The 25,244-nt window shown below is 44.2% G+C and overlaps 1 protein-coding gene across 1 annotated transcript; it reads right to left on the bottom strand.

Annotated features, from left to right (window-relative positions):
* Nucleotides 1-12,122: 12,122 nt before the first annotated feature.
* LOC115100622 (transmembrane and coiled-coil domain-containing protein 2-like) lies at nucleotides 12,123-24,184 on the bottom strand. The gene is made up of 3 exons (XM_029619233.1): nucleotides 23,408-24,184; nucleotides 22,169-22,404; nucleotides 12,123-12,532 (listed from the first exon to the last, which is right to left on the bottom strand). The coding sequence occupies exons 2-3, from the start codon at nucleotides 22,400-22,402 to the stop codon at nucleotides 12,239-12,241; spliced, it is 528 nt and encodes a 175-aa protein (XP_029475093.1). The 5' UTR covers nucleotides 22,403-22,404; nucleotides 23,408-24,184; the 3' UTR covers nucleotides 12,123-12,238.
* Nucleotides 24,185-25,244: the final 1,060 nt, after the last annotated feature.

Genomic DNA, 25,244 nt, shown 5'->3' with positions numbered 1-25,244 from the left:
ATCCTGATGCTGTTTCACTGTTTAACCTAAAGTCAGATTATACAGGGGGTCCTGACACTTTCACTGTTTAATCTGAGGGACTATTGTACAGGGGATCCTATACACAACTCAAATTATCTGAGGGTAAGGTTGTACAAGGGGTCCCAACACTGTTTCACTGTTTAAACTGAGGGTCAGATTGTACAGGGAATCCTGACCTTGTGTCACTGAATAGTCTAAGGGTCAGATTACCCAATGGCTCCTGTTCCCCATAATGAGGAATTGGATTTTGCAGGTGCCTCCCTCCACACACACCCCCCTCCCCCCGCATAGTCTAAGATGAGATTTTAGTGTCTGCAAAAATTCGTGTCCTGCCACCTTCATCCCGCACCCACCACACTGTGTAATCTGAAACTCATATTCTACAAGGGTTCCTTTGACCCTCATTCCACGCTGTATTCTCAGGGAAGAGATTTCAGCATATTAGACTGGAGAATATTTTTTTGCAAGGACATTATCTCCTTCATGCTTTCAGGTCATTGCTAGCGCTGGTGCTACGCTGATTCACTCAGGGCCTTCTTTGGAAAGGTGTGAGATGTGCCACCGAAACGGGCCCTGCAGCTGGAAGGACTCTGTGGCAGTAGCACCACATAGACCTAAGGACAGACCTGTAGTGTGGGAAGCTCGATTAGGCAGGTGGTCTCCACCTCTAACCTATGCCAGCAGGGGAAACTGCTGGAGCCACGCATGGGCTCAGTTAATAGGAGACGATGGTGGCGGCAGCAGATTGTCAGTGAGCACAAAAAGATCCCCCAATTCATTACTGCTCTGGGCCCCCATTCCAGCCTGAAGATGGCTTTGGATGCATCACAGTCCTACCTCAGGTCTCCCTTCTCCCCCTGGTCTGGGCAGATGGGACAGTTGCACCTCCCCAGCAACTGCTAAGAGATTTTGAAGGTTTGGATAAAAATATGGGAGACTTGTCTGTCAAACAATATAAAGAAAATATTTTTTTCAGGTTAATTGGAAAAATACAACTGATTTAGGACAATTTGATATTTAGGGGGCAATATTCAAACTAATTCACTGCAAGGACCATGTGCTACTTATGCCTTGCACCTGCTTTCAAAGGAAAAGTATGCACAAACTTGCTGGGGGAGTAAGTAATTGGGCCGATACAGTAAAAATCACGGGAGAGCGGGCGAGCACCCACTCTCCCGGTGTGCACACAGGCCACTCTCCTGAGCACACGATTCAGTAAATTAATTTATTTAAATTAGGGCCCACAGTAAAAAGAGGCACTAGGGACACTAGCGCGTCCCTAGCTCCTCTTTTTTGGACAGGAGCGGCGGCTGTCAGCAAGTTTGACAGCCGACACTCAAATTTGCCGGCGTCGGTTCTCGAGCCCGCTGACAGCCACAGGTTCGGAAACTGGACACCGGCAAAATTGAGCGTCCGGTTTTCAACCTGCGAGCCACTGGCCCATTTTAAATTTTATTTTTAACTTTTGGGACCTCCGACTTAATATCGCCATGATATTAAGTTGGAGGGTGGACAGAAAAGCAGTTTTTACCGCTTTTCTGTGCACTTCCCCGGTGCCAGCAGAAATTAACGCCTACCTTTGGGTAGGCGCTAATTTCTTAAAGTAAAATGTGCGGCTTGGCTGCACATTTTACTTACTGTATTGCGCGGGAATGACTAATAGGGCCATCAACATGCATTTGCATGTTGCGGGCACTATTAGTCTCGGGGGGGGGGGGGGTGGATGCGCATTTTCAACGCGCTATTACCCCTTACTGAATAAGGGGTAAAGCTAGCGCATCGAAAACACGCATCCAAATGCAGGAGCGCACTGTACTGTATTGTATCGGCCTGAATGTGCGGTCACAAGTTGTACCTGTGTTTTCTGCAGGTAAAACTCTCCTGGAAAATTACACATGGAATCCATGTGCAGAGTTCTCCTCCCCCAGCCTAATACAAGTGCGGGAACAGGAGAGTGCACTAAAAAAATATATTTTTTTGGGGGGGAGTGGTATTGTGTACTTTTTTTTTTCTTTTGTTTGATGTTTATTTCTGTTCGTGTCATAAATTTGAAACAAAATAAAAATCAAAGAAAGAGGACAAAAAAAAAACCAAACAACAGAAAACCAAAAGGAAACTAAGGGGCAGGGTTCTTGCCTCCCCCTGCCAAAACAAAACTTGGCATTGCTGAATTTTTAAGTGGAAACCACCTACCCCAAATGTGAACTCCCTTCCATATGACAAAACAGTGTGTGCATAAAAAATCCAAAGATTATTTGCATTTTACTGGCTCGTAGCACACAAATTTGATTTCAGCCTAGAAAAAGTTGCACAGAAGAAAATATTTGCACACGTAATCTCTCAAAAGTTAGATGAAACCTCACCTGGGACTGGGGAGAAGATTCACCTTCCAGCAGGACAATGATCCTCAGCACAAAGCAAAAGCAACAATGGAGTGGCTTAGCAAAAAGAAGGTGAATGTCCTTGAGTGGCCCAGTCAAAGCCCAGCCCTAAATCCAAAGGAAAATCTCTGGCAAGACTTGAAGACTACTGTCCACAGACCATCCCCAGCCAACCTGAAAGAGCTTGGGCTCTTCTGCCAAGAAGACTGAGCAAAAACTGCACCATCCTGCTACGTAAAGTTAGTAGCCATTTATCCTAAACCACTCAGGGCTGAGTGTTATTGCTGCAAAAGTGGCTTCCACCAAGCATTAATGTGAAGATTTATGTTTTGGGGGGTTTTTTATTCTCAATTACTTTTGAAATATTTCTATAATTGTTCTTTCATGATGAAAGCATAGAATGTGTTGTAAAGATCAGTGAAAGAAACATCTAGTTTAATTTATTTTGATTTGTAATTTTTAGCCAGCAGAATGTGGAAAAAATGTACAAGGGTGTGAAGACTTTCCGCATGGCACAATGCATAACACTTCCTCATCTCTGGGAATCCAAATACTCTTAATATACAGTATGTATGTCTTAGGGGGTCCATTTATTAACCTACAACATGTGTGTTATTTATTACAGCTCCCATCATTTGCGATGGATCTATTTTCTAATAACGTGTTACTGCACATCACAGTTTGATAACTAGGCTCCTTTGGCAAGAGGTATTCAGACTTGGAGGTCTGCCACAGCCCCACACGGCTCTCATTTGTTCAAGGGGGCACTTAAAAATACTTTTAGACTTTCTTTGCTGGTTTTTTTTTTCATAATTGTATTCCCATGCCCCACCCAGGCTTCACCTCATACTGTCAGAAAGCGTAACCAGAGCTGTGTTGACATGCTTCTCCTAATCTTCAAGCCTACTTTAAATTTCACATGCTGAAGTCACTTTTACAGGGCCAGGGCCAGTTCTACCGGTCACTTAGAGAACTGGAATACATGAAACCTGTACTAGTAAATCGATATAGATCATCTTTACATTGTATTTGTTTTCTGTAATTATACGTGTAGTAATAGCTGAATGAATTGATGATGATCTCCAGCCAGAGTCCAGAAAAGCAGAGGAAACGTCTTGGAAGCATTTGCCTTGTTCATAAACTCCCTAGCACCTAAAGCCAGAGCCTGAGGATTTCAACTATGATCAGAGTATTGGAGCCCAGGTTAAAATGGGTTTGAGTTCTCCTCGGGCGGGGCTGATACAAAGCCCAGTTTACTGGCAGTGAGCATGTGTAATGACCGTTTCACTTGCTGCTTCTGTATCTGCTGTAACAAAAATCCTCATTCCTTTCCCAATCTGATGGCAGGTAGGCAGCAGCACCAAAGCACCCAATACATTTTGATCCAGAGTATTTAATTAATTAATTAAAATAAATTTAGATGCCACCCATACACAGTGCTAGGTGGCCAACAGTAAAACATACATAAAATAAACATAAAGGAAAAAAAAAATAAAACAATACATAAAATAAGACTAAAAGCAATATGGAACATAAAAAAGTGGTCCGCTGTCAAGGAATCAACAATCAAATGCCTGCCTGAATAAATAAGCTTTTAGCAGAATAAAGATTTTAGTACACTCATTAGTTCTCAACTCAAAAGGCAAGGAATTCCAAAACACAGGACCAGCAACAAAAAATAACACTCTTGAGATTCAGCGGGGCAGACTTGGCAGACCGAAGGAATGTCCAATAGACCTCTCTGCGAGGATCTCAGATTTCAGTCCGGGTTATAGACATGGAGAAGTTGATTAATTCAGGGGAAAGAGTTCATTTTAAGCATTTTGTGAATTAAAAACACAGTTTTGTATTGGATTCTCGGTTCAATGGGAAGCCAATGGAGGTCTTTAAGGATAGGAGAAATGTGTTCCTTTCTGTACAGGACAGAGATGAGCTGAACAGCAGAGTTCAAAAGGACTTGTAGAGCCCTTAATAGATACTTTGGGAGTCCTAACAACAGAACATTGCAGTAATCAATGGTAGACACTACTGGCCGAAAATTGGACAGAGATAGTAAAGTTCTCAAGGGATGTACAAGTCTTAATTTGTAATAACCAGATTTTACTAGAGATTTGACTTGGCCCTTCATATTCAAGTTAGAGTCAAGCAAGACACCTAAACGTCTTGAGATGCAATTGGAATGTTCTGGTTCTGGAATGAAAAATGGATAGGGACTTGCAAACAATCAGACCTTTGAAGTACCATCATTTCTGTCTTCTTTAGGTTGAGAGCTAGCATGTACTGCTTCAAGGCAGGTACTAAGAAGGCCAAAGGTATGGAGACATTCAGCAGATATGAAGGAGATAGCACATAACCTGAACCTCCCATCATGGTTGAGGGGCTATTTAGGAGGATGCATGGAAATCCACCTCCTTTATCTACAGGCAGAAGAGCATCATCTGGGCAGCTGTATACAAGACAGCTTTCTGTCCATTAATCACAGTGTCTACTACCTGGAGATTAATACCCTTATTCAATAAACATACTCACTGTCAATGCGACTCCAGCATTGCTCTATGCTTCAACGGCAAGAGGAAATGTGGTAAAAAGGATTTGCATTCACAAAAAAACGGGGAGTAGCTTGCTTGTTGCAGTGGTTACTACCCCAAACCAAATAAGCCTGATACTTCACTTTCAATGCATATTCAGCATAGCTCTCTGCTTCAACAGCAGGGGGAAAGAGGAAAAGAAGATTTATATTCAGGCAACAACCAACAAGGAATGAATTACATAGTCTGGGTAAACAAATAATTTTGCGTGTAGCTTGCTTGTTATGGCAGTTACTACCCCGAATCAATTAAGCCTGATACTTCATTTGGAATACATATCCAGGGTAACTCACTGCTTCAATGGCAGGGGGGAATAAAGAAAAGAGGAATTATATTCAGACAACAACCAACAAGGACTGAATGGCACAGGCTGGGTAAACAAGCATGGGAGTAGCTTGCTTATTGTAGCAGATAAGTATGAGAAAAAAAAAGTGTGAGAGCTTGCTGGGCAGACTGGATGGGCCGTTTGGTCTTCTTCTGCCATCATTTCTATGTTTCTATGTAGATAGAATATCTAACAAGTGCAGTGCTATCAGTGACTGCCACTGGTGCCTTCTACGCCAAAACATAGAAAAGCTTCGATCAATGGGGGGGGGGACTCAACTATACCATGATCAATGGTTACTCTAGAGCAGTTTAGAAAGTTGATGCAGATTCCATAGCTCAGTAGACTATGCTAAACAGAAACTGCTGAATTTGATTTGTACCTTGGCATACTATGATAATAGAATCACTGGGTCTGTGTAGCAGGCTGCAAGTTCTGTAATTAACTAGAAGTCCTAGTGAACATACAGATGCTCATGTGACTGGGTCTGTCTGGCAGGATGCACAGAGGTCTAAGAGGCTGGATATTTGGGCTAGTTCTGCTGGCTATAACTGAGCCTTATGGTAAGGCATGGGAAGGAACTGCGGAAGAGAACTCAATGGGATCTTGGAAGCTCTTCTACCCTAGATGGTGTGATACAAAGCAGGAAGTCAAAAAAAGACTGTCCTGGATAAGGAGAAATCTTGCAGGTGGTCACATTAAGGCTGGGCTATATCCTTAGCAGTGTGGACAGAATAAATGGATATGCCAGATGGTCTTTTCAATCTGTCATTTACTATGTTACTATACCTAAGAAACAAAAGGAAAGTAAGCCTTAGGGATTGTTTTGTTAGGAAATTATTTTTTATTGTGTTGTGTAGTTTGCCTTTATTTGTTAAAGTGAACATAAAAATACACAGCATGCATTAGACACACAGGTGAATGACAAGGCCCAAGTTTGAAACTTATAAGCATTAATGCCATTGCAGAGATTTCAGCTTGCATTCACTCATGCACTCATCCCTCACAAACCTCCACTCTCCAGACTTCCACATGGAAAAAGGAAAGTATGCGTACACTGCAGACTATTGCACCTGTCTCCCCCCCCCCCCCCCCCCCCCCCCGTGGGCAAAGTTTGTATGGAAAATAAGACACACGATGTGAACGTGCTGCTCAAAGCATCCCCGGACCACCTTCTCTCCATCCGGTTAACCTGCGCCAACTTGCAGCCAGTTTGAGTGAAGGCGATTTTCAGATTCCTAATTCATCCAGGAAAATGGTTTTCTTAATTACCCCCCTTCCCCACCCCCCAACACGTACACTCATGGTAGGATAATTCGTTTTTTCATGCTAAGTAATTCCAGTAGGCGATCTGTGACCCAGGAAGCAATTATCCCACTTAGGCATGGGGGTAAGGGTGAACATAACCTCTGGTACTCGGTTAAAGTCGGCAATGTTGAAAGGTCGCACAAAATTGCCAGCACCGTTCCAAACCGAGCTTTAAAGAAAACATTTCAGAAGACCTGTGCCCCGGCCTGAATGCAGCGGGGGAGGGGCGCACACTAAATCCAGATAAGAGGGTCTTACCTCGTTCACACAAGACCTGCCGTGTAGTGCCCTAACTGCAAAGTAAAGGTCAACAAGAACAACGAAGGCAGTCCCTTTTTATTAAAAACCAAAAGCAAAAAAAAACAAAAACCCCAACCCTTGACAGAGGGTTGGTGGCACTTTATAGAGATTTATTGAGGCGTGAGCTTTCGAGGACAAAAGTCCGCTTCATCAGGTGACTAGTTTTCAAGAAATGCGTTACGTTAGGACAATAAAAGCATATCACCTTGTGCATAACTTTTGTCTGTTGACCTTTATTTCTTGTATTCAAGTTTGCACTGTCGCTGCAAACAATTCATGCTGATCTGTTTTTGCCATCTCCTGGCGACAATGAGCCACTACAAGATGAATTTGGCAAAGGCTAAGAAGAGGATGTAGACTAGAGGCTTCTTGAGGCAATTTGCTTTGGTAATGACAATGATCTCAAATTTCCAATAATTAAAAAGAAAACATTTATCTCCCAGTACATCCGGTAGGCTGGAGATTGTGACACACTATGTTTAAGTGCCAGTAACAAAAAAAGGTTTTCTACATCGATATTATTGGATTTGACTTTTGGGAGTCTCAAATGTGCTTTCTTCAAGTGTCTTTGAAGCAGAGAACAGAAAAGTTAAATTATTTGAAAATTTCTTATTACAGTTCATTAATCTCTCTTGCCAATCTGGATCTGTTCTGGATATCTTGAAAAGAGCTGTTGTTAGACCAGTGAGGAAAAACTCCTCTAGCTCTTTGGATACTAATTACCGCCAAGTCTCTAATTTATGTACCATTGCAAAAAGTTTAGAAAAATGTGTGTTAGGACAAATGGATGATTTTTTTTTAGATACATCTGATATTCTGCATAAAGATCAGTTTGGATTTCGGAGAGAGGTACAGAGACATTGTTAGCATCCCTGTTAGATGATATTCAGTGTAATTTAGAATATAAGAAGAGTGAAATTTTAGTCCAGTTAGATGTTGAATCAGCATTCAAAACTATTTTGCATGTTATTATTGAGAAGATTGTTAGACATTGGGATTAGAGGATCAGTATTGAAATGGTTCTATTATTTTTTAAATGGGAGATTGCAGCAGGTCTGTATTAAAACTGATTGTTCTAGGTGGTTTTCTAATAGCTGAGGAGTCCCTCAAGGGTCTGCCTTATTGGTGATACTTTTAAATATAATTTTGCAGCCCCCTAGTCTTAGAATTAGCTGCCTTGTCTGTAATTTGTAGAGTCTATACTGCAATTTTATTTGCCTAGTGATATGCCTGGGGAATTTCCTGAGATTACATCTAAAGACTGTAAGGAACTTATAGATCTTTGGTTCAGGGATAATAATTTGATCTTGAATGTCACAAAGCCATGATTCTATGCTTGGGGTCTTCACCTATGTCTCTTGATTTAAGGATATCCTCTCCAGGCAATGATCAGTTACAATTATGTGCAGAGGCTGGGAGCTTAGGGGTGCCATTGGATTCACGGTTAACTTTAATGTTTTAGGTCAATGTGTGTCCTAACACACATTGTTTAAACTGCGATTATTGCATCCCTTGGTGCCATATATTCCTTTGTCTGAATTTAGATTAGTCTTTCAATCCATAGTTTGTGCTCATGTGGATTATTGTACTTCATTATATGGAGGATTACCTAAATTCCTTATGCATATTTTACAGCTTACTCAGAATGCTGTGGTTAAAGTAATTTTTGACTTAAAATACGGTGATAGTATTTCTCCTTATTTAGTAAAATTGCACTGGCTTCCAATAAAGCAGAAGGTGAAGTTCAAGATATTGCCATTGGTCCATAAATCTCTGCATGCTGATTCCTTCTGCTTAAAGAAATATGTAATCCCTTCTGGTTCTCAGCATTTGTTAATAGTTTCATCTCATACATCTGTTAGGTTAATTGGCACTCGCTCTAAAGTCTTTTCTGTCTTGGGTCCTGAATTGTGGAATACCATACCAAATGAGCTTTGTGTCATTACTGATTATATGATGTTTTGAAAGGCATTGAAAACCTATTTTTTTCTCTGAAGCTTTTAGTTAATGCTTGTCATATTTTGTCATATTTTGTGTTATCTATGTTTTTTTATTGTGCATTTTATTGTATTGTATGTTTATTGCATATTTTGGTTGAAATCCATATTGATGCTCTGTGAATTGCGGATTATAAATCTGTGAAATAAATTAAATAAATGTTAAAATAATAAAAATAAAAAGCACATTTTAAAATTCTTAGCTGAGGGACAGCATGGATGATTTTAAAGAGAATGCATATGTAGAGGCCAGTTTACCACGGTATATCAAACTTTACATACATTCATGTGCTATTTTGGTCTTAGCATGTGCTTCTTCACTTTCAGGCATTAAAAGCCAATGGACCCAGTAGCAAAATAATGCACATAGTTCATTTACAGACTTTATCGCAAGATCCTTAGCTAGACCTCCCTAAGGTGTAGTTAAATTATTTGCAAAATAGCGTTTGCAAAGCATTTTTCATTCGTAGTTTAACAGTGGGGTCACAGCTAATGAGCTGCTTTGCATAATTTTGCATTGTAGTCACTCCTAGGCACTAAAATTTGCAAGAAAAAAAGTTTGTGTGGTGAAATTGCTGCTGCTGTGAAAAGTAAAAACCATGTGCACAGGGAAGGCAAATATCAAAGCCATTCCCATGGGTAAAAGTATGACATTACCTGGGGAAATGGCTTCTTAGAAGCTTGCTTGCCCTGTATGTGTGCAAAGCGTTCCCCTGGGCGTGCTTGGGGATGAGTTGCCTGCACCTGCTACTTTAGCATTTTGAAAAGCACGCGCCTATATTTTTTTTTTCTTGGCAAAATCTAGCTGCACAAATTAGCACATTTTTCAAAGGGAAAAAGCATGTGCACACTTCCCTTTCAAAATAAAGTGCAGAGTCTGTGGGTAAGAAGTACCTGTGTGCTTTGCATGCATGAGGGCCAATCTTGAAATTACCTCCTAAACGGGTCAGTGGTGCACGCTGTCCCATTTATTGTGTGCTAACTGTGACTTCAATGCAAGGCCGCCTTTGTCAATTTTGGTGCCCCTTAGTAGGTTCGCGGGAAGGAAAAGAAGACACACTCGGACAAAATTTACCCTGTCAACTTGCGGAAAATATTTTTTTTTGGGGGGGGGGGGGAGTAGGGTGAGGAACAGAGTGGGGAACTTTCTTGATTTGATGGGGTAACAACAGTACATCTTCAAACTTAAAAGAAAATTTACAAATAGGAAAATACATTTTCTCTTTACGATTTACCCGAGCGGAATAAACTAAATTTGAAGGGCCATCATAGGTAGGAGGCCAAAGAATATCAATGTGTGTAAATCTGCACAGAAGAATCAATCACAAACACAATCATTGCCATCCTGGCTCAGATTTAGTTCATTTTTTTTAATTAATTTTTCTTGTAGTATATACAAAAAAGCACTTCTCAAAGAGGGCTATATATCTAAAGCATTCTAAATATCCAAAAAAACAACCCCAGGATGACCATCTTTCAGCATAGCAGTGACTTTCTTGAGGGAATTTATTTTTTAAAAAAAGTGATTCTTATCCCAAATATTCAGATGCTACCTGAATACACCCCTGTAAGCAATGTCTCACTCTTTTTTCATTACCTTGTTAGATACAAACGGTTCATGTAGGTTCTAGGACACATTCCTAACGATACAGTCAAGTCTTTTGTGGCATGAAAAAGTCACATTACAGAACAACTTCAAACTAATTGGTTGAAAATGCAGCCAATCACAAGTCAGCGCATTCATCCCAGTCCTGCCATAGAGGCAGCTTTACAAAACTACAGAGAATTCAAAGTCCAGATCCAAGGCACCTGAAAGGACCTCGTATAACCTGTAAACACCTGCAGTCCTCAGCCACAGCCAGACCACAGACACAATCCCTGTCCCCTCCCTTCCATGGGAGTGCCAGGTTATCAGTAATAAAGTACTGTAAATCCTCAAATCAACATCTGTTTAGCATATAATGTGACACAATAGGCACTTTCCCTAGCAAGGTCTGTAAAACTCCATCCCAGACCCTAAAGGATAATCTATTTGTCTTACCATTTTTTATTGTGACTATCTGAAACAGACAGGTGATAGCTGCAACAGTAGCAAGAGTCAGAAAGCAGGAGGAATAGCAGGGGAGAGTAACTGAAGCATCAGCAGTAACTATTTGTCTTGATCTCCAAGTTATTTAGCCACCGGGAACTAGCATGGAGTCAGAGTGGCAGGAGTCCGTTGCCTGCATTTTCTGCAGCCTGTGGTGCTCAGTGATGAGAAAGTGCACAGAAGGCAGTGGGAGAGGTAGCACTTACCTAAAGACAACCCTGGGGATGGATATTGGCTTTTGGTCCTGTATTGCCTCCTTAACCACCGTGCATCCGGCTCCCACTCCTGAACCCTGGGAGGACCTCCAATTACCCCTTACTGCCCCACCACAGGGCCTATGGCTGCAAGGTGCCCAAAGTTAAAGACATGGTGCTGGCAACCTGACATGAAAAGAGCCAGTGACGTGAAGAGAGATAATGGAAGTTGACATAAAACATAAAAGGGACTTATGATGGGGATTTTGCCTTACTTGTTCCACTATTAATGAAACAGTTGATCCATACAACCACACGCTGTAGTGCAGAGCGTTAGGAGAGCCATTTCGGTCCCGAGGAAAACTCTTTCTAGGTTGTGTCACCTTGTATTGGACTAACATCGGAAGCACATAAGTTCTTGACGAATGAACAAGGCTCCCAAAAGCTCACCTACTGCAGCACCCTGTGCCTTCCAGTTGTGGTTGTGCACCTCGCTCCATCATATGATACGGATAACCTGGCATTCAAGGAGGCTCTCCAGCTAAATCCTTCCCTCCCTCTGCTTGGAGTGTGAAGGTTCCTGCTGATGGAAAGGCGCTCTAGGTTTACCTATCAGTTGCAGGGACAAGAAGTCAAGCTTCTGCATGCTGATATAGGACCCGATTCACTAAGGCTTTCCCCCCAGTCTGTGTCTATGGGGGGAAAAAAAAAAGCATAGTAAATAAGGCTCTTAGTCACCGTCATACAAGCCCAGGCATTAATGTCCTATAGGTTGGATCTGTCCTGTCCAGAGACAGAGGTGAGCCCCCATTCACAGCTCAAGAGCTTCAACTGTCAAATAAAGGCCTTGCTCACTGCAAATAACAAATTCCCAAGGCCACATTCTTCCACAGTGCAGTAAATTAGTAATACTACATAATAGTGTGTTACCAATTTTATTCTCTTTCTGCCCACACAAAACTATAAGAAACACAACATTTTCTCAGCCTTTTAAGCAGTCTAATCACCACAGAGCCGATGAGGTAGCTTTGAACTTCAGAAATCAGCCGAGGAAGCAGTCCTGGAAGAACAGGTGCAGTACGAGGACACCGGGGAGGACTGCGGGCCCCGATAAGCCGTGTAGGCCGTTATCAGGCCTTCCAGCTCTTTCACTTTAACTTCCACCGTCTGCAGTTTTTTCAGCACTTTCTCCTGCAAAACGTGGACTCTGGAGGCATTCTTCTCTGCTCTGGTCAGGGGCTTGATCTTCTCAGCCTTGCGGGAATGGAGCCAGGCTCGGATAAGCCCTGCAGACCGTCTGTGAGCTGCCTTGCAGACTCTCAGCGCTTCCTAAAATGACAAGGTCACAGGAGCATTTAAATTTGGTTTTAGAGGTAGCAAACGTGTGCTGAGTATGCTGGGGTGGAGGGTTACAGTGGGGGAGTAAGTTTCAAAGTCTTTTACGCAGGTAGATTGGCTGCCTGGAAAGCTATCCTCTCTCAGACAGACTTTTTACCACATTCGAAGAAGTGTTCCTGGAGAGGGGCATGTTTTGAGCAGAATTTGGAAAACATTTCTATTTCATACTTATATACTGCCTTCCCCACCCAGAAAAGGGGACCCAAATCAGTTTATTTCATATACGGCACAGCAATCATAAAAAGCAATACAGTACAAGAAAATAGCATTAATATAATAATGCAATAATAACCTAAGAACCCCTAATGCAGACCTACCCCATCCCCTATCCTCAGCAGGGAAAAGAGACAGTCCTTATCGCACAGTTAACTGGAAAGAGGTTTAAAAGATGGACAGTGAAGAGGAATCAATTATTCATCAAGCAAAACAAAAAAAACAAAAACTGACAGCCTATGAACTTTTTCTGTATGACATCTTTATAAATCAAATTCCCTAAATGCTCACGTTAATGCAGCAAATATACAGAGTTAAAACTTAAACAAAGCAGCTGAGCTGCAGAGGCAGCAGTGCAAGAGCTCCCACGATTTAGCAGCTGAATATCTCACTGGTGCGGCAGTTAAGGTTCCTCTGAGGAATCTGCTCAGTATAGGAGGAGAACAGGAACAGCTCTCCCTACCCCAGCCTGCTCCTAGATTAAACTTATCTACTCCATACGCTGCTCTGCTGACATTCCTGCCTAGATAGTGCTTTCGCATCCATAGACAATCTACGTGCACAGAAGCAGGTGCAAAAGTCCATGGGTGCTACGTACCCAGGGCAAGTTTCAAAGTGGAAGTGTATAAAATGTCTGTGGATAAAAAGAATTTGTGGACTGTGCCCTCCCCTCAATAACTTAGCAAAAGCACAGTAATTATTTTCTAATCCATTTCATGGCACAGAATACAGATTGTTCACCTGCTAGGAAATCCCCATATTCACAAAAGCATAGAACAATCCAAACTGTCCAACATGCGGGACCAGATTGCATGCTAATATATGTGCCCAAGCAGTCCCACAAGCACTTTTCTTTAAAATTTCAGAGATGCGTACATAGATTTGTAACGCCTCGCTGAAGTGCCTCTTCTATTGATTAATAGCAGTTTATAGAATTCTCTTTCAGGAACTTATCCAAACCTTTTTTAAACCCAGCTATATTAATTGCCTTAACCATATGCTCTGGTAATGAATTCCAGAGATTAATTGTGTGTTAAGTGAAAAATAATTTTCTCCGATTTGTTTTAAATGTGCTACTTGCAAACTTCATGGAGTGCCCCCTAGTTCTTCTACTATCCCAATTACGCCTTTGAAAATGTATCCCGAAGTTCCAATTTCCCTTCTCTGCGGAAAGTGTTTGGTACTGCCTGCACTCTCCCATCTTTACATTATTTTAACATTGATAATTTAGTTTTTTTTCTCCTGTAACTGCCTCCTGTAATTGCTAAGGAGAAGTGCAATATTCAAAAGATCTTACCTCGAGTAATTAAGCCGTTACCTGAGTAAAAATCAGGGGTGAAAAATTGCTCTCTCCCTATGCAAAAGGGGTGGCTGAGGAAGGTGAAGTCAACAGGCTGTTACGGTTAAGCGGTGTTTGAGTGGATTCTTGGGTACTGTGGCAGATGACCACGCCCACGAGGAGGAGCCCCATGAGGCGCCACAGTACTGGGCTAAACGCAGGACGCACAAACACAGAGTTAGTTCTTTATTTATACAGCTTGAAGTATACCACCAGAGGTAGCAGTAGTGAGGTAGTCTGGATGTAGCAGTATCAGGACCCTCGGCAGAGGGGACCCTTCTCACCCCATTGGTATAGGGGAATTCCGGTACAGGTTTCCCAGCAAGGTAGCACTGTGGATGAGATAGACTGAGAGTAGATTACTCACTAGATGGTTGCTTAGGTATGCAATTTCACCAGGTTGAAGAAGATGGTACAGGCACTAGGGATGTGAATCGGGCTTCGGACGATTTAAAATATCGTTGATATTTTCAAAATCGTCAGAAATCGGGGGCTCCCCCAAAACGATAGGAAAACCCCACGATATTGATCGTGGGGGTTCCCTTATCGTTTTGGGGGAAGGTGGGAAAAAACGGCACACAAAAATAACCCCTAAACCCACCCCGACCCTTTAAAAGTAACCCCTTAGCTTCCCCCACTCTCCCGACCCCCCCAAAAAATTTTTACAGGTACCTGGTGGTCCAGTGGGGGTCCCGGGAGCGATCTCCCGTGATCTCCTGCTCCGGGCCGTCCTCCCGCTCCCGGGCTGTCGGCTGCCACTAATCAAAATGGCGCCGATGGCCCTTTGCCCTTACCATGTGACAGGGTATCCGTGCCATTTGCCAGATCGTGTCACATGGTAGGAGCACTGGATGGCCGGCGCCATCTTGTGCTCCTACCATGTGACAGGGGCTGACCAATGGCACTGGAAGCCCCTGTGACATAGTAAGGGCAAAGGCCATTGGCGCCATTTTGATTACTGGCAGCCGATGGCCCGAGTGCAGGAGATCGCTCCCGGATCCCCGCTGGACCACCAGGGCTTTTGGCAAGTCTTGGGTGACCCTCCTGACCCCCACAAGACTTGCCAAAAGTCCAGCGGGGGTCTGGGAGCGACCTCCTGCACTTGGACCGTCAGCTGCCAGTATTCAAAATGGCACCGATAGCCTTTGCCCTTACTATGTCACAGGGGCTCCCGGTGCCATTGATCAGCCCCTGTCACATGGTAGGAGCACAAGATGGCGCCGCCCATCCAGTGCTCCTACCATGTGACAGGATCCGGCAAATGGCACGGATACCCTGTCACATGGTAAGGGCAAAGGGCCATCGGTGCCATTTTGATTAGTGGCAGCCGACAGCCCGGGAGCGGGAGGACGGCCCGGAGCAGGAGATCGCGGGAGATTGCTCCCGGGACCCCCACCGGACCACCAGGTACCTGTAAAAAGTTTTTTTTTTGGGGGGGGGGTCGGGAGAGTGGGGGAAGCTAAGGGGTTACTTTTAAAGGGTCGGGTGGGTTTTTTGTTTATCGGCTCGGGCGCAGCCGATAAACAAAACCACGATCGGGTCCGATTGAAAAAACCCCACATGTGAATCGGAACCGGAATCCGAACCGATTCCGGTTCCGATTCACATCTCTAACAGGCACGGAGGCATGGAGAGCAGGCTCTTGAGGAGCGATTACCTGATCCCTGTAAGGCAACTGAAATAAAGCAGAGGGCCCCCGAGGAGCGGGTACCCAGGTTAGCAATACCCCGAAGGGCAGAGTGAGAGCTTCCAGCGGCAGCACGGAAGCGGCAGAGTAGCTTAGACCGGCTGAAACCAATCCTTTGCTAACTCAACGAGCTAGCAACTTAGTACAGGCTATCTATCTGGATGGCGTGACGTCGGTAGAGGGGAACGCCCCCGAGGTTCGTGCATATGCTGGAATAAAGATGTGGGTGGTGTGCGCGCGTGCACCCTAGTAGGCCCTTGGGAGGAGCATGACGGGAGGCAGCACCATAGTTGTTCCGGGGACGCTGGGGAGGTAGGCTTGTAGATGCGGCGGTAGCCATTATCCCAAGGGAAGTGGGAGGAGCCGTGAACAAGGTGAGGCAAACGAGGCAAACGGGGACGGACGCAACATAGGTGAGATTGCCTAATTGTCGGAGAATGGGAAAAGGTCCAACAAAGTGTGGAGTGAAGCGAGCTGAAGGTATTTTAAATCTTAAGTACTTAGTAGATAGCCAGACTTTCACCAGGCTGGAAATCTGGAGCCTTGCAGTGGTGAACATCATATCCTTTCTGAGCTCGTTTAGAGAACCGTTGGTGGAGCCTCCGACATCTCCCATAGCAAACCAACCAACTTTACCAAATTATAAACAGGATACATCTTTTGATTCCTCTTTACCGCAAACATCCCCATCATCATCTACGGGATTCCCATCGGATCCGCAGGAACAACCTCAGGAGCCGTATTCCCCTCCGGAAGACCTTACATACCCAAAATTTCTAGAAAAATTGGGTACAATACTGAATCTAGAGGTCCAAAAAGAGACAGACCCTAGGTCAGAATCCCTAGGTCTCCTAAAGATTTTTGATACTCCAGGGGAACCAACATCTCTTCCACCACAAGAACTCCTGCATTCAGTCTTACAGAAATCCTGGGAAACACCTTACACAATAGCAGCGGTTTCCAGAAAAATGGACATAAAATTCTGTATGAGGAAAACATCACCGAACCCTGTACCACAATTACCTCATGCTTCAATTGTAGTAGAGTCGGTGATGCAAAGATTTAAGAAAACAAAGTCACATTCCTCATACCCACCATGGAAAGACAACAAATATTTAGATGAGTTTGGCAGGAAAATATACACAATGTTCTACATGGTACAATACCTATATGAGTGCATACAGGCTATAAAAGGTATGCTTTCCTCGACTGCAGATCAGATACCTCCACCTCTTCATGACATGGAAGAGTGTTCCCGACACCTTTTGAGGTCAATCTATGAAGCAAAGTCCTGCTTTGAGAAGCATCTCTTTGGTCTGAGTCCAGAGTTGTTGAATATCTTTGGCAGTAGATTGAGCTGCCAGGGAGGACACTGACAGTGGAAGTGGCAGTGGTGACAATGGTAGTCGTCCGTAAACCACTTCGAATGGTATTAATCCAGCGGATGTTGCTGGATGATAGTTGATGGCGAATTCAGCCCAGGGCAACAGTTCTGCCCAATCATTCTGGTGAGTGTTCACGTAGGCACGAATGAACTGCTGGAGTGTCCTATTCACCCTCTCTGTTTGCCTGTTAGATTGTGGATGGTATGTTGAAGTGAAGTCAAGAGAAATGTCAAACTTCTTGCACAATGCCTTCCAGAATGTAGCTGTGAATTGGACTCCGTGATCGGAGACTATGTGCTTAGGCTTGACGTGTAGGTGGAAGATGTGCGTGATGAAGAGCTTAGCAAGCTCTATAGCTATGGGTAAACCAGGGAGAGCCACGAAGTGAGCCATCTTTGAGAACTGATCTACAGTTACCCAAATCGTGTTGTTACCTCCTGAGAGTGGTAAGTCCACCACAAAGTCTGTAGCAATGTGTGTCCATGGCTCGTCTGTTACTGGTAAGGGTTGGAGTAGACCCCAAGGACGACCGGATGGCGTCTTCTATCTGGCACAATTTGCTCAGGAAGCAACGTAGGAGAATGTGTCTTCCTTCATGGTGGGCCACCAGTAAATCTTTTGCAGTTTAGACAGAGTTCTGTGTTGACCATGGTGTCCAGCCAGTTTGGAATCATGAGCCTATGCTAACAGCTTTTTCCTGAGGTTCTTGGGTGCGATGGTTTTACCTGCAGGTACTGAGTGAGTAGCTGCCAAAATAACTCTTTTCGGGTTGATGATATGTTGCGGTTCCTCTGGGATATCCTCAGAGAGGAGTGAGCGAGATAAGGCATCTGCTCTGATGTTTTTATCTCCAGGGTGGTATTTCAGCACAAAGTCGAATCTGTTGAAAAACAGAGACCATCTCGCTTGCCTATGCTTTAGGTGTTGTGAGTGGTGGAGGTACTCCAAATTCTTATGGTCTGTAAAGACTGTGACTTGATGTTGCGCTCCTTCAATCCAAGGGCGCCACTCCTCGAATGCCATCTTTATTGCCAGAAGCTCTTTATCTCCTATTCCATAATTTTTCTCTGCTGGAGAGAAGCGACAAGAGAAGAATGAGCATGGGTGTAAGGCCTTGGAATCCCCGGCCTGGCTTAGCATGGCCCCTACGCCAACGTCTGAGGCATCAACCTCAATGATGAAGGGCTTAGTGGGGTCTGGGTGTCGGAGACACGGCTTGCTTGAGAAGGCATCTTTTAGTTTCTGGAATGCAGTTATTGCCTCCATAGACCAATTAGCAACGTTGGCACCTTTCTTCGTCATAGCTGTGAGCGGAACAGTGAGCGAGGAGTAGTTCTTGATGAAAGTCCTGTAATAGTTGGTGAAACCTAAGAAACGTCTGAGAGCCTTCAGACTAGTGGGTTGAGCCCAATTTTTTATGCTCTCCAGCTTCTGTGGATTCATTTGGAAACCTTGATTGGAAACAATGTAGCCTAAAAAAGGCACTGATTCCTTATGGATTCGCACTTAGACAACTTAGTATATAGAAGATTCTCATGGAGTCTTTGCAGCACTCTTTTGACATCCTCCAGATGAGTGGCCATGTCTTGGGAGAATATCAAGATGTCATCTAAGTATATGATGACACATTTGTAGAGGAGATCCCTGAAAATGTCGTTCATTAAATTTTGAAAGACAGCCGGGGCGTTGCACAGGCCAAAGGGCATCACTAAATATTCAAAGTGACCATCCAAGGTGTTGAAGGCCGTCTTCCATTCATCGCCTGAGCGAATGTGAAGTAAGTTGTAGGCTCCTTTAAGATCAAGCTTGGAGAAGATCTTGGCTCCTTGTAGTCTGTCAAATAGCTCTGAGATAAGAGGTAGTGGGTAATGATCTTTCACAGTTATCTTGTTAAGACCTCTGTAATTTATACATGGATGTAATGTTCCGTCCTTCTTCCCCACAAAGAAGAAGCCTGCACCAGCAGGAGACTTGGAGGGTCTTATGAAGCCTTTTTGAAGGTTTTCCTGAATATATTCAGACATGGCTTTATTCTCTGCCACAGAGAGAGGGTACACACGTCCCTTGGGTGGTTCAGTGTTCGGTTTCAGATTAATAGTGCAGTCATAGGATCTGTGAGGTGGTAGTACGTCTGCAGCTTCTTTAGAAAAAACGTCTTGGAATGATGCATACTGAGGCGGCAACCCCGACATCACTGGGGTAGTTGGCATGCAGGGTATAGGAGCATCCTCCATCAGGCATTTACCATGACAATCTGGACCCCATTGTGAAAGCTTCAGAGTAGCCCAATTGAATTGAGGCATATGCTGCTGCAGCCACGGTAGCCCCAGCACTATAGGGTGCATGGCCTTCTCTAAAACAAAGAAGGCGATAGTTTCAGAATGGAGAGCACCAGTCTGCAGACATACTGGCTCGGTGAGCTGGGTTACTTCGCCCGGCAAGGGCTCTCCATGAATTGAAAATAGGAGTAGCAGGGACTTCATAGTGGTAGTGGGAATCCACAAGTGCTCCACTAATCGTTGAAGAATGAAATTACCTCCTGCCCCTGAGTCCACTAGGGCAAGAGTCTGATACTCCAAGGGTCCGCAGATCAAGGATACAGGAAGGGAGAGCGGAGGAGAGGGGGCAGTAAGACCTAAGAAGAGTCCTCCCGCAGGATTTAGGTCTGCCAGTTTCCCAGACATATCGGGCATGTTTGAACAGCATGGCCAGCTTGTCCACAGTACATGCACAGCCCGTTTCTTCCGTGTTCTTCTCTCTTTGGCTGTCAGATGGCTGCGGCCTAATTGCATTGGTTCTTCACCGCCAGCAACTGGAACCGGGGGCTCAGGCCTGGGTGTGGACGTAACTCGAGTTTCATCCTGAAAGGTTCTTCTGGGAGTCTTGGTCTCTTGAACCTTGTAATGAAGTCGGCAATCAATCCTTGTTGCCAACTTCACTAGTTCAGCCAAGGTCTCAGGGATTTCATGAGCAGCGAACTCGTCCTTCAGACGAGAGTTCAGTCCTTCAAGGAAGAGGGTCCTCGGGCATTTAGGGTCCCAATGTAATTCAGACGCCAGTGTCTTGAATTTGATAGTGAAGTCAGCTAAAGGTTTATTACTTTGCTTCAGGTGAACCAAAGAAGATCCTGCAGTAGTATACCAGGCAGGGTCATCAAAAACTGATTTGAACAGCTCGAGGAATCCTTCAATGTCATGTAGAATAGGATCCTCGCATTCCCACAGTGAAGAGGCCCAAGTCAACGCTCTTCCTTCAGATAAGACAAGACAAGATATAGGTGGTCTTGGCATAAGCTGTGGAGAAATGGCTAGGTTGCAGGGAAAAGTGCATGCAACACTGATTAATAAAACCTCTGCATCTCCAAACTTCCCCTGAAAAGCATGTAGGAGCAGATAGAGGTACAATAGTCTTGACCATCATGTCTGGCGGTGTAGCTTCTTTGCCTGTGGTGGTGGGTAAGTTCATCTGTGTGTGCAGTAAGTTGAATGCAGTAGTCAAACTCTCCAGCACACTCTGCTGTTCAGAGATTCGCTGGGCCAGGTCTGGAATGGCCTGCAATGCGGTGAGCTGAACTGAATCCATGGAGTTAGCAATCTGTTATGGTTAAACGGTGTTTGGGTGGATTCTTGGGTACTTTGGCAGATGACCACACTCACGGAGAGGAGCCCTGTGAGGTGCCACAGTACTGGGCTAAATGCAGGACGCACAAACACAGAGTTAGTTCTTTATTTATACAGCTTGAAGTATACCACCAGAGGTGGCAGTAGTGAGGTAGTCTGGATGTAGCAGTGTCAGGATCCTCGGCAGAGGGATCCCTTCTCACCCCGTTGGTATAGGGGAATTCCGGTGTAGGTTTCCCAGCAAGGCAGTACTGTGGATGAGATAGACAGAGTAGATTACTCATTAGATGGTTGCTGTAGGTATGCGATTCCACCAGGTTGAAGAAGATGGTACAAGCACCGAGGCAGGGAGAGCAGGCCCTTGAGGAGCGAGTACCTGATCCCTGTAAGGCACCTGAAATAAAGCAGAGAGCCCCCGAGGAGCGGGTATCCAGGTTAGCAATAGCGAAGAGCAGAGAGAGAGCTTCCAGCGGCAGCACGGAAGCGGCAGAGTAGCTTAGATCGGCCAAAACCAATCCTTTGCTAACTCAACGAGCTAGCAACTTAGTACAGGCTATATACCCGGATGGCGTAATGTCAGTAGAGGGGAACGCCCCCGAGGTTCGTGCCAATGCTAGAATAAAGTCATGGGTGGCGTGCGCGTATCCTAATAGGCCCTTGGGAGGAGCATGGCGGAAGGCAGCACCATAGCTGTTCTGGGGATGCCGGAGAGGTTGGCTTGTATACGCGGCAGTAGCCATTATCCCAAGGGAAGTGGGAGGAGCCGTGAACAAGGTGAGGCAAACGGGTGAAGCCATCTAGCACTGACAGACGCAACACAGGCAAAGTGCAAGGATTTCATTGTCAAATTCTCACATGTGATTTACGTTCACAAACTTTGCAGCTGCTGAAGTACCCACAGTACCAACCAGCCAGCCCCAAATTTACAAAGGGAAACTCCACGGGGTTTTCCCTTTTGAAAATTCATTTGTAGTCGTGCAGGTGCAAAATACCCACCAGCCTGCAAGCCCTGCATTAATTTAAATAGACTGCTCTCTGGGGCTTATAGCTTGAGAGTCAATTTTAAAAAAAGATGCTGGGTGTTTGGCTGAAAAGTTTCCTAACTCCAGCTGATTAAAGCTTGTGCGGCTAAATTTTGGCCTGCCAGTGTTGCCCTGATAAACCTAGTTGATTAGTACTGAAAATCAGTGCTAATTACTGAATTATAAGCCCAACCCCGAGATCACTGATGAAGGTACCTTTTATATTTATAAGGACAGAAAACAACCTTATAGATTGTAAAACAATCTTCACAAAAAAAAAAAAAAAGACAACTTAGGCTACCTTAAAATGCAGGTAAATGCGATGTTTCCAAACAATGCGTGCTGCCAAGCCCAGAAGAGGAATCAGAAAAGCCAAAATGAGGAAATATCCAACAGCAAAGGTAGAGGCTTCTAATGCAGGCGTGTCGTGAGTCTTATCTGCACCGTCCTCGATAGTTCGAATCCGGGAACAAGGAGAACTCAGAAGCGGATAATCCGATGCACCTCCCCAAAGAAATGCCAGAGAAGCAAACATACCTGAACAGACGAGAAACTAATGGCGTTAAGGTTTAGCAAAACTGGTTTCTACCGTGGCAACACAACTCAAAAGCATGCCGCTTCGTTGCATGGCTCTGCTGCCTTATGGTCCGGGCTGCTGCTTCATGTCAATTATGATGCAAAATTCATTGTGATGTCATGCCTCAGACAGTTGCAACATAACACCAGCATTTCATTGGAAGGGGTGGTTTTCATGAGCCATTTTGCTCGGGTAAGTACCGATTTACTCAGGTTAATGAGTTATCTCATTTCCCATCCTTAACCCAGCTAATACATATTAGGAGTCATTTTCAGGGAGCGTGGTTAAGTCAGGGGAGGAAAATAGTGCCTGCAGATTGTATGTTCAAAACTGCATGCATTAATTTCCATGGTAAAAATAGCACCTGCAGAAAGAGCAGCTGCAATTTTCGAAAGCAAAAGTATACGTGTATTTTCACATTGAAAATCTGTGCAAAACCCAGGGGCAGTGGTGTAAGTTGAAATTCTGGGTACCCAAACAAAATTTTTATAATTTGTCTGGGAAGGGAGGGAGGGGTGAAGGATGTTGTCATCCTCTGAAGATCTGGGAGTGGGGGAGATAGGAGGACCCCTCTGTCCTCAGAGATATAGCAGTGGCTTTAGGACCATTCCCTAATTCTCTTTATTCTCACCTAAACTGCTCTTCCCCCGCTTTGCCCCATTCCCAGGTCCTCTCCCTCCATTATAACCATTCTCTTCCTTCCCTGACCCAATGACCTATTCTTGAGTCCTCTTCTTGGCCTCTTCTCTCCCTCACTCATGGCCCATCCTGGGGTCTTCTCTCTTACCCTACCCCTCATCGCCTATTCCCAGGACCTCTTGCTCCTCCTGAGTCTTCCTCTCCCTATCTTCTTCCCATGGCCTATTTTCAGGTCTTCTCTCCCTGCTATCTCATGACACATTCCTGGGTCTTCTCTCCCTCCTACCCATCCCAATGTCATCCTCCATTCCCTTCAGCTCTTACCTTATATGTCTGAACATCTTCGAAGTTAGATTCAGATTTAGTGCAGGGCTAGATCTGCTGATCAATGCCAGCCATCCTGCTAACGATCCACCAACAGCAGCAACACTCAATGAGCAAAACTGAATGTGGGTCTGTGAGCAGCTGCATTTCTAACAAACGCTGCTCTTCTTTCTCGCACATGTATCCTGTTAGCACTGTTGACATGAAGACCCTCTCCACTGGCAAAACCTCATTTTTACAAGGTGCTTCTCCCTCCCGATAGTCTTTGAAGTTCTACAGATCTCAAGAATCAAAGAAGAGAAGCACTAGCGTGGACTCAAGTCCAGTGATTCTGTGTATCCTATATCAAGTCCGTCAAGCTGACTACAGCAGAAACCCAAGATCTTGCCTTCTACTCCTTTAAAAATAACATGGGTAGATGACAAAGAGGTGAATGTTTGTATAACAAGCAGCTTAAGTCAGGATGACCATATCTGAATGTTGCTATGACCTTAACATACTACAGAAAAACATAATTTATTTTTTCTATTGCTATATTCATAAAACAAAGGACCTGCTTGAAATATTGTAGTCATAGTCTATCGAGATGACAAAAAAACAATTGTTCTCAAACTGTATTTGCCTCATGTTTTTTCTATTAACCACCATCCCCTGCTCCCATTTTTAGACTGTTCTCTTGCTCTGCTTTACTCTTAATGTACATAGTATTCTTGTTTCCTATGACAGTATTCTATTTCATTTCCTCATTTGTTCATTCTTTGGAAATCAGAGGCAACTGAATAAAGGCATACAAACCAAACAAAATTAGTTGACTATTTTATTTGCAAAATAAGGTAGTATTTAGCATAAAAGGGCAAAAATAGAAAAATGCTCTTGCTAGCAAGCATCTATTACATGCACCAAACTGGAGGCCTTTCTACAGATGACACTGGGCAATTCAATCGGAGCTGGAGGAGAAAAACCTGGGACTCTTCCGAAAGGCTGTAGAAGAGGGACGTCTTATCCCACTTGACCTAAGGGAAGGGAAGACAATAATGGTGAATGAGAATGTAAGGGACCTTTTAGTGTACACGATAGGATGTAAACTCAACCCGCTCAGGGATAATTTACAATTTCAAGGATGCATTCTTTCTTTCATGGGGGTAAAGGTTCTGGAATGTTCCCCCTTTAGATCTGATTGAAGTAACTTTGACTAAACTGGACAGGGGTCATCCTGGTGGCTCAGTACTGAGCACTGCCATGCCGAGGAGCCGAGTTCAAGTCCTGGATCGGGTCTTCCCTTTCTCCTGGGCTGGCTGGGGATGCTGCAGAAGCAGCTTTCACAGTCCCAGGAGGGAGAGTGTTCCAATCATTGCACAACAGTGACACCTGGTGGCCAGACATGGAGCTTGTGACTGCAGGATTCCAGGGGGAGCCAAGGATTGATTGTTCCTGCAATGAGTGGACTTAAGTGAAATGGGAGAGGGATATAAAATAAAGGGGTAACCCCCCAGATAGTTGCAAATGAAAACTCATGGTACCATAGCTCAAGGAGGCTGGTTCCAAATGGGCTGAAATCTCAAAAGCAGCAGGGGGACATTGCTGCTCTCCCCAAAAAAGAGAGAATAGCTGAAAAGCATGAGTGGATGCAAGGGAGTATAAGAAGAAAATATGATAATGTGACATACTTTATCTCACAAATATTCCTAACCAGAAGATCCACCAGGTCCTCATCTCAAAAATAGGATCCAACCTTGAAATCCCCCAAGCACACATTATAGATGAACTCAGACACTCAAAATAGAACAGCAGCAAACAAAAACAGACTTTCACACATTAACATTTCAATTCTGATGAT

Source organism: Rhinatrema bivittatum, chromosome 11, assembly GCF_901001135.1.
Source record: "Rhinatrema bivittatum chromosome 11, aRhiBiv1.1, whole genome shotgun sequence".
Lineage (NCBI taxonomy): Eukaryota > Metazoa > Chordata > Amphibia > Gymnophiona > Rhinatrematidae > Rhinatrema > Rhinatrema bivittatum.
The sequence above is the reverse complement of the archived record's forward strand: the minus strand, read 5'-3'. Positions and strand labels throughout refer to the sequence as shown.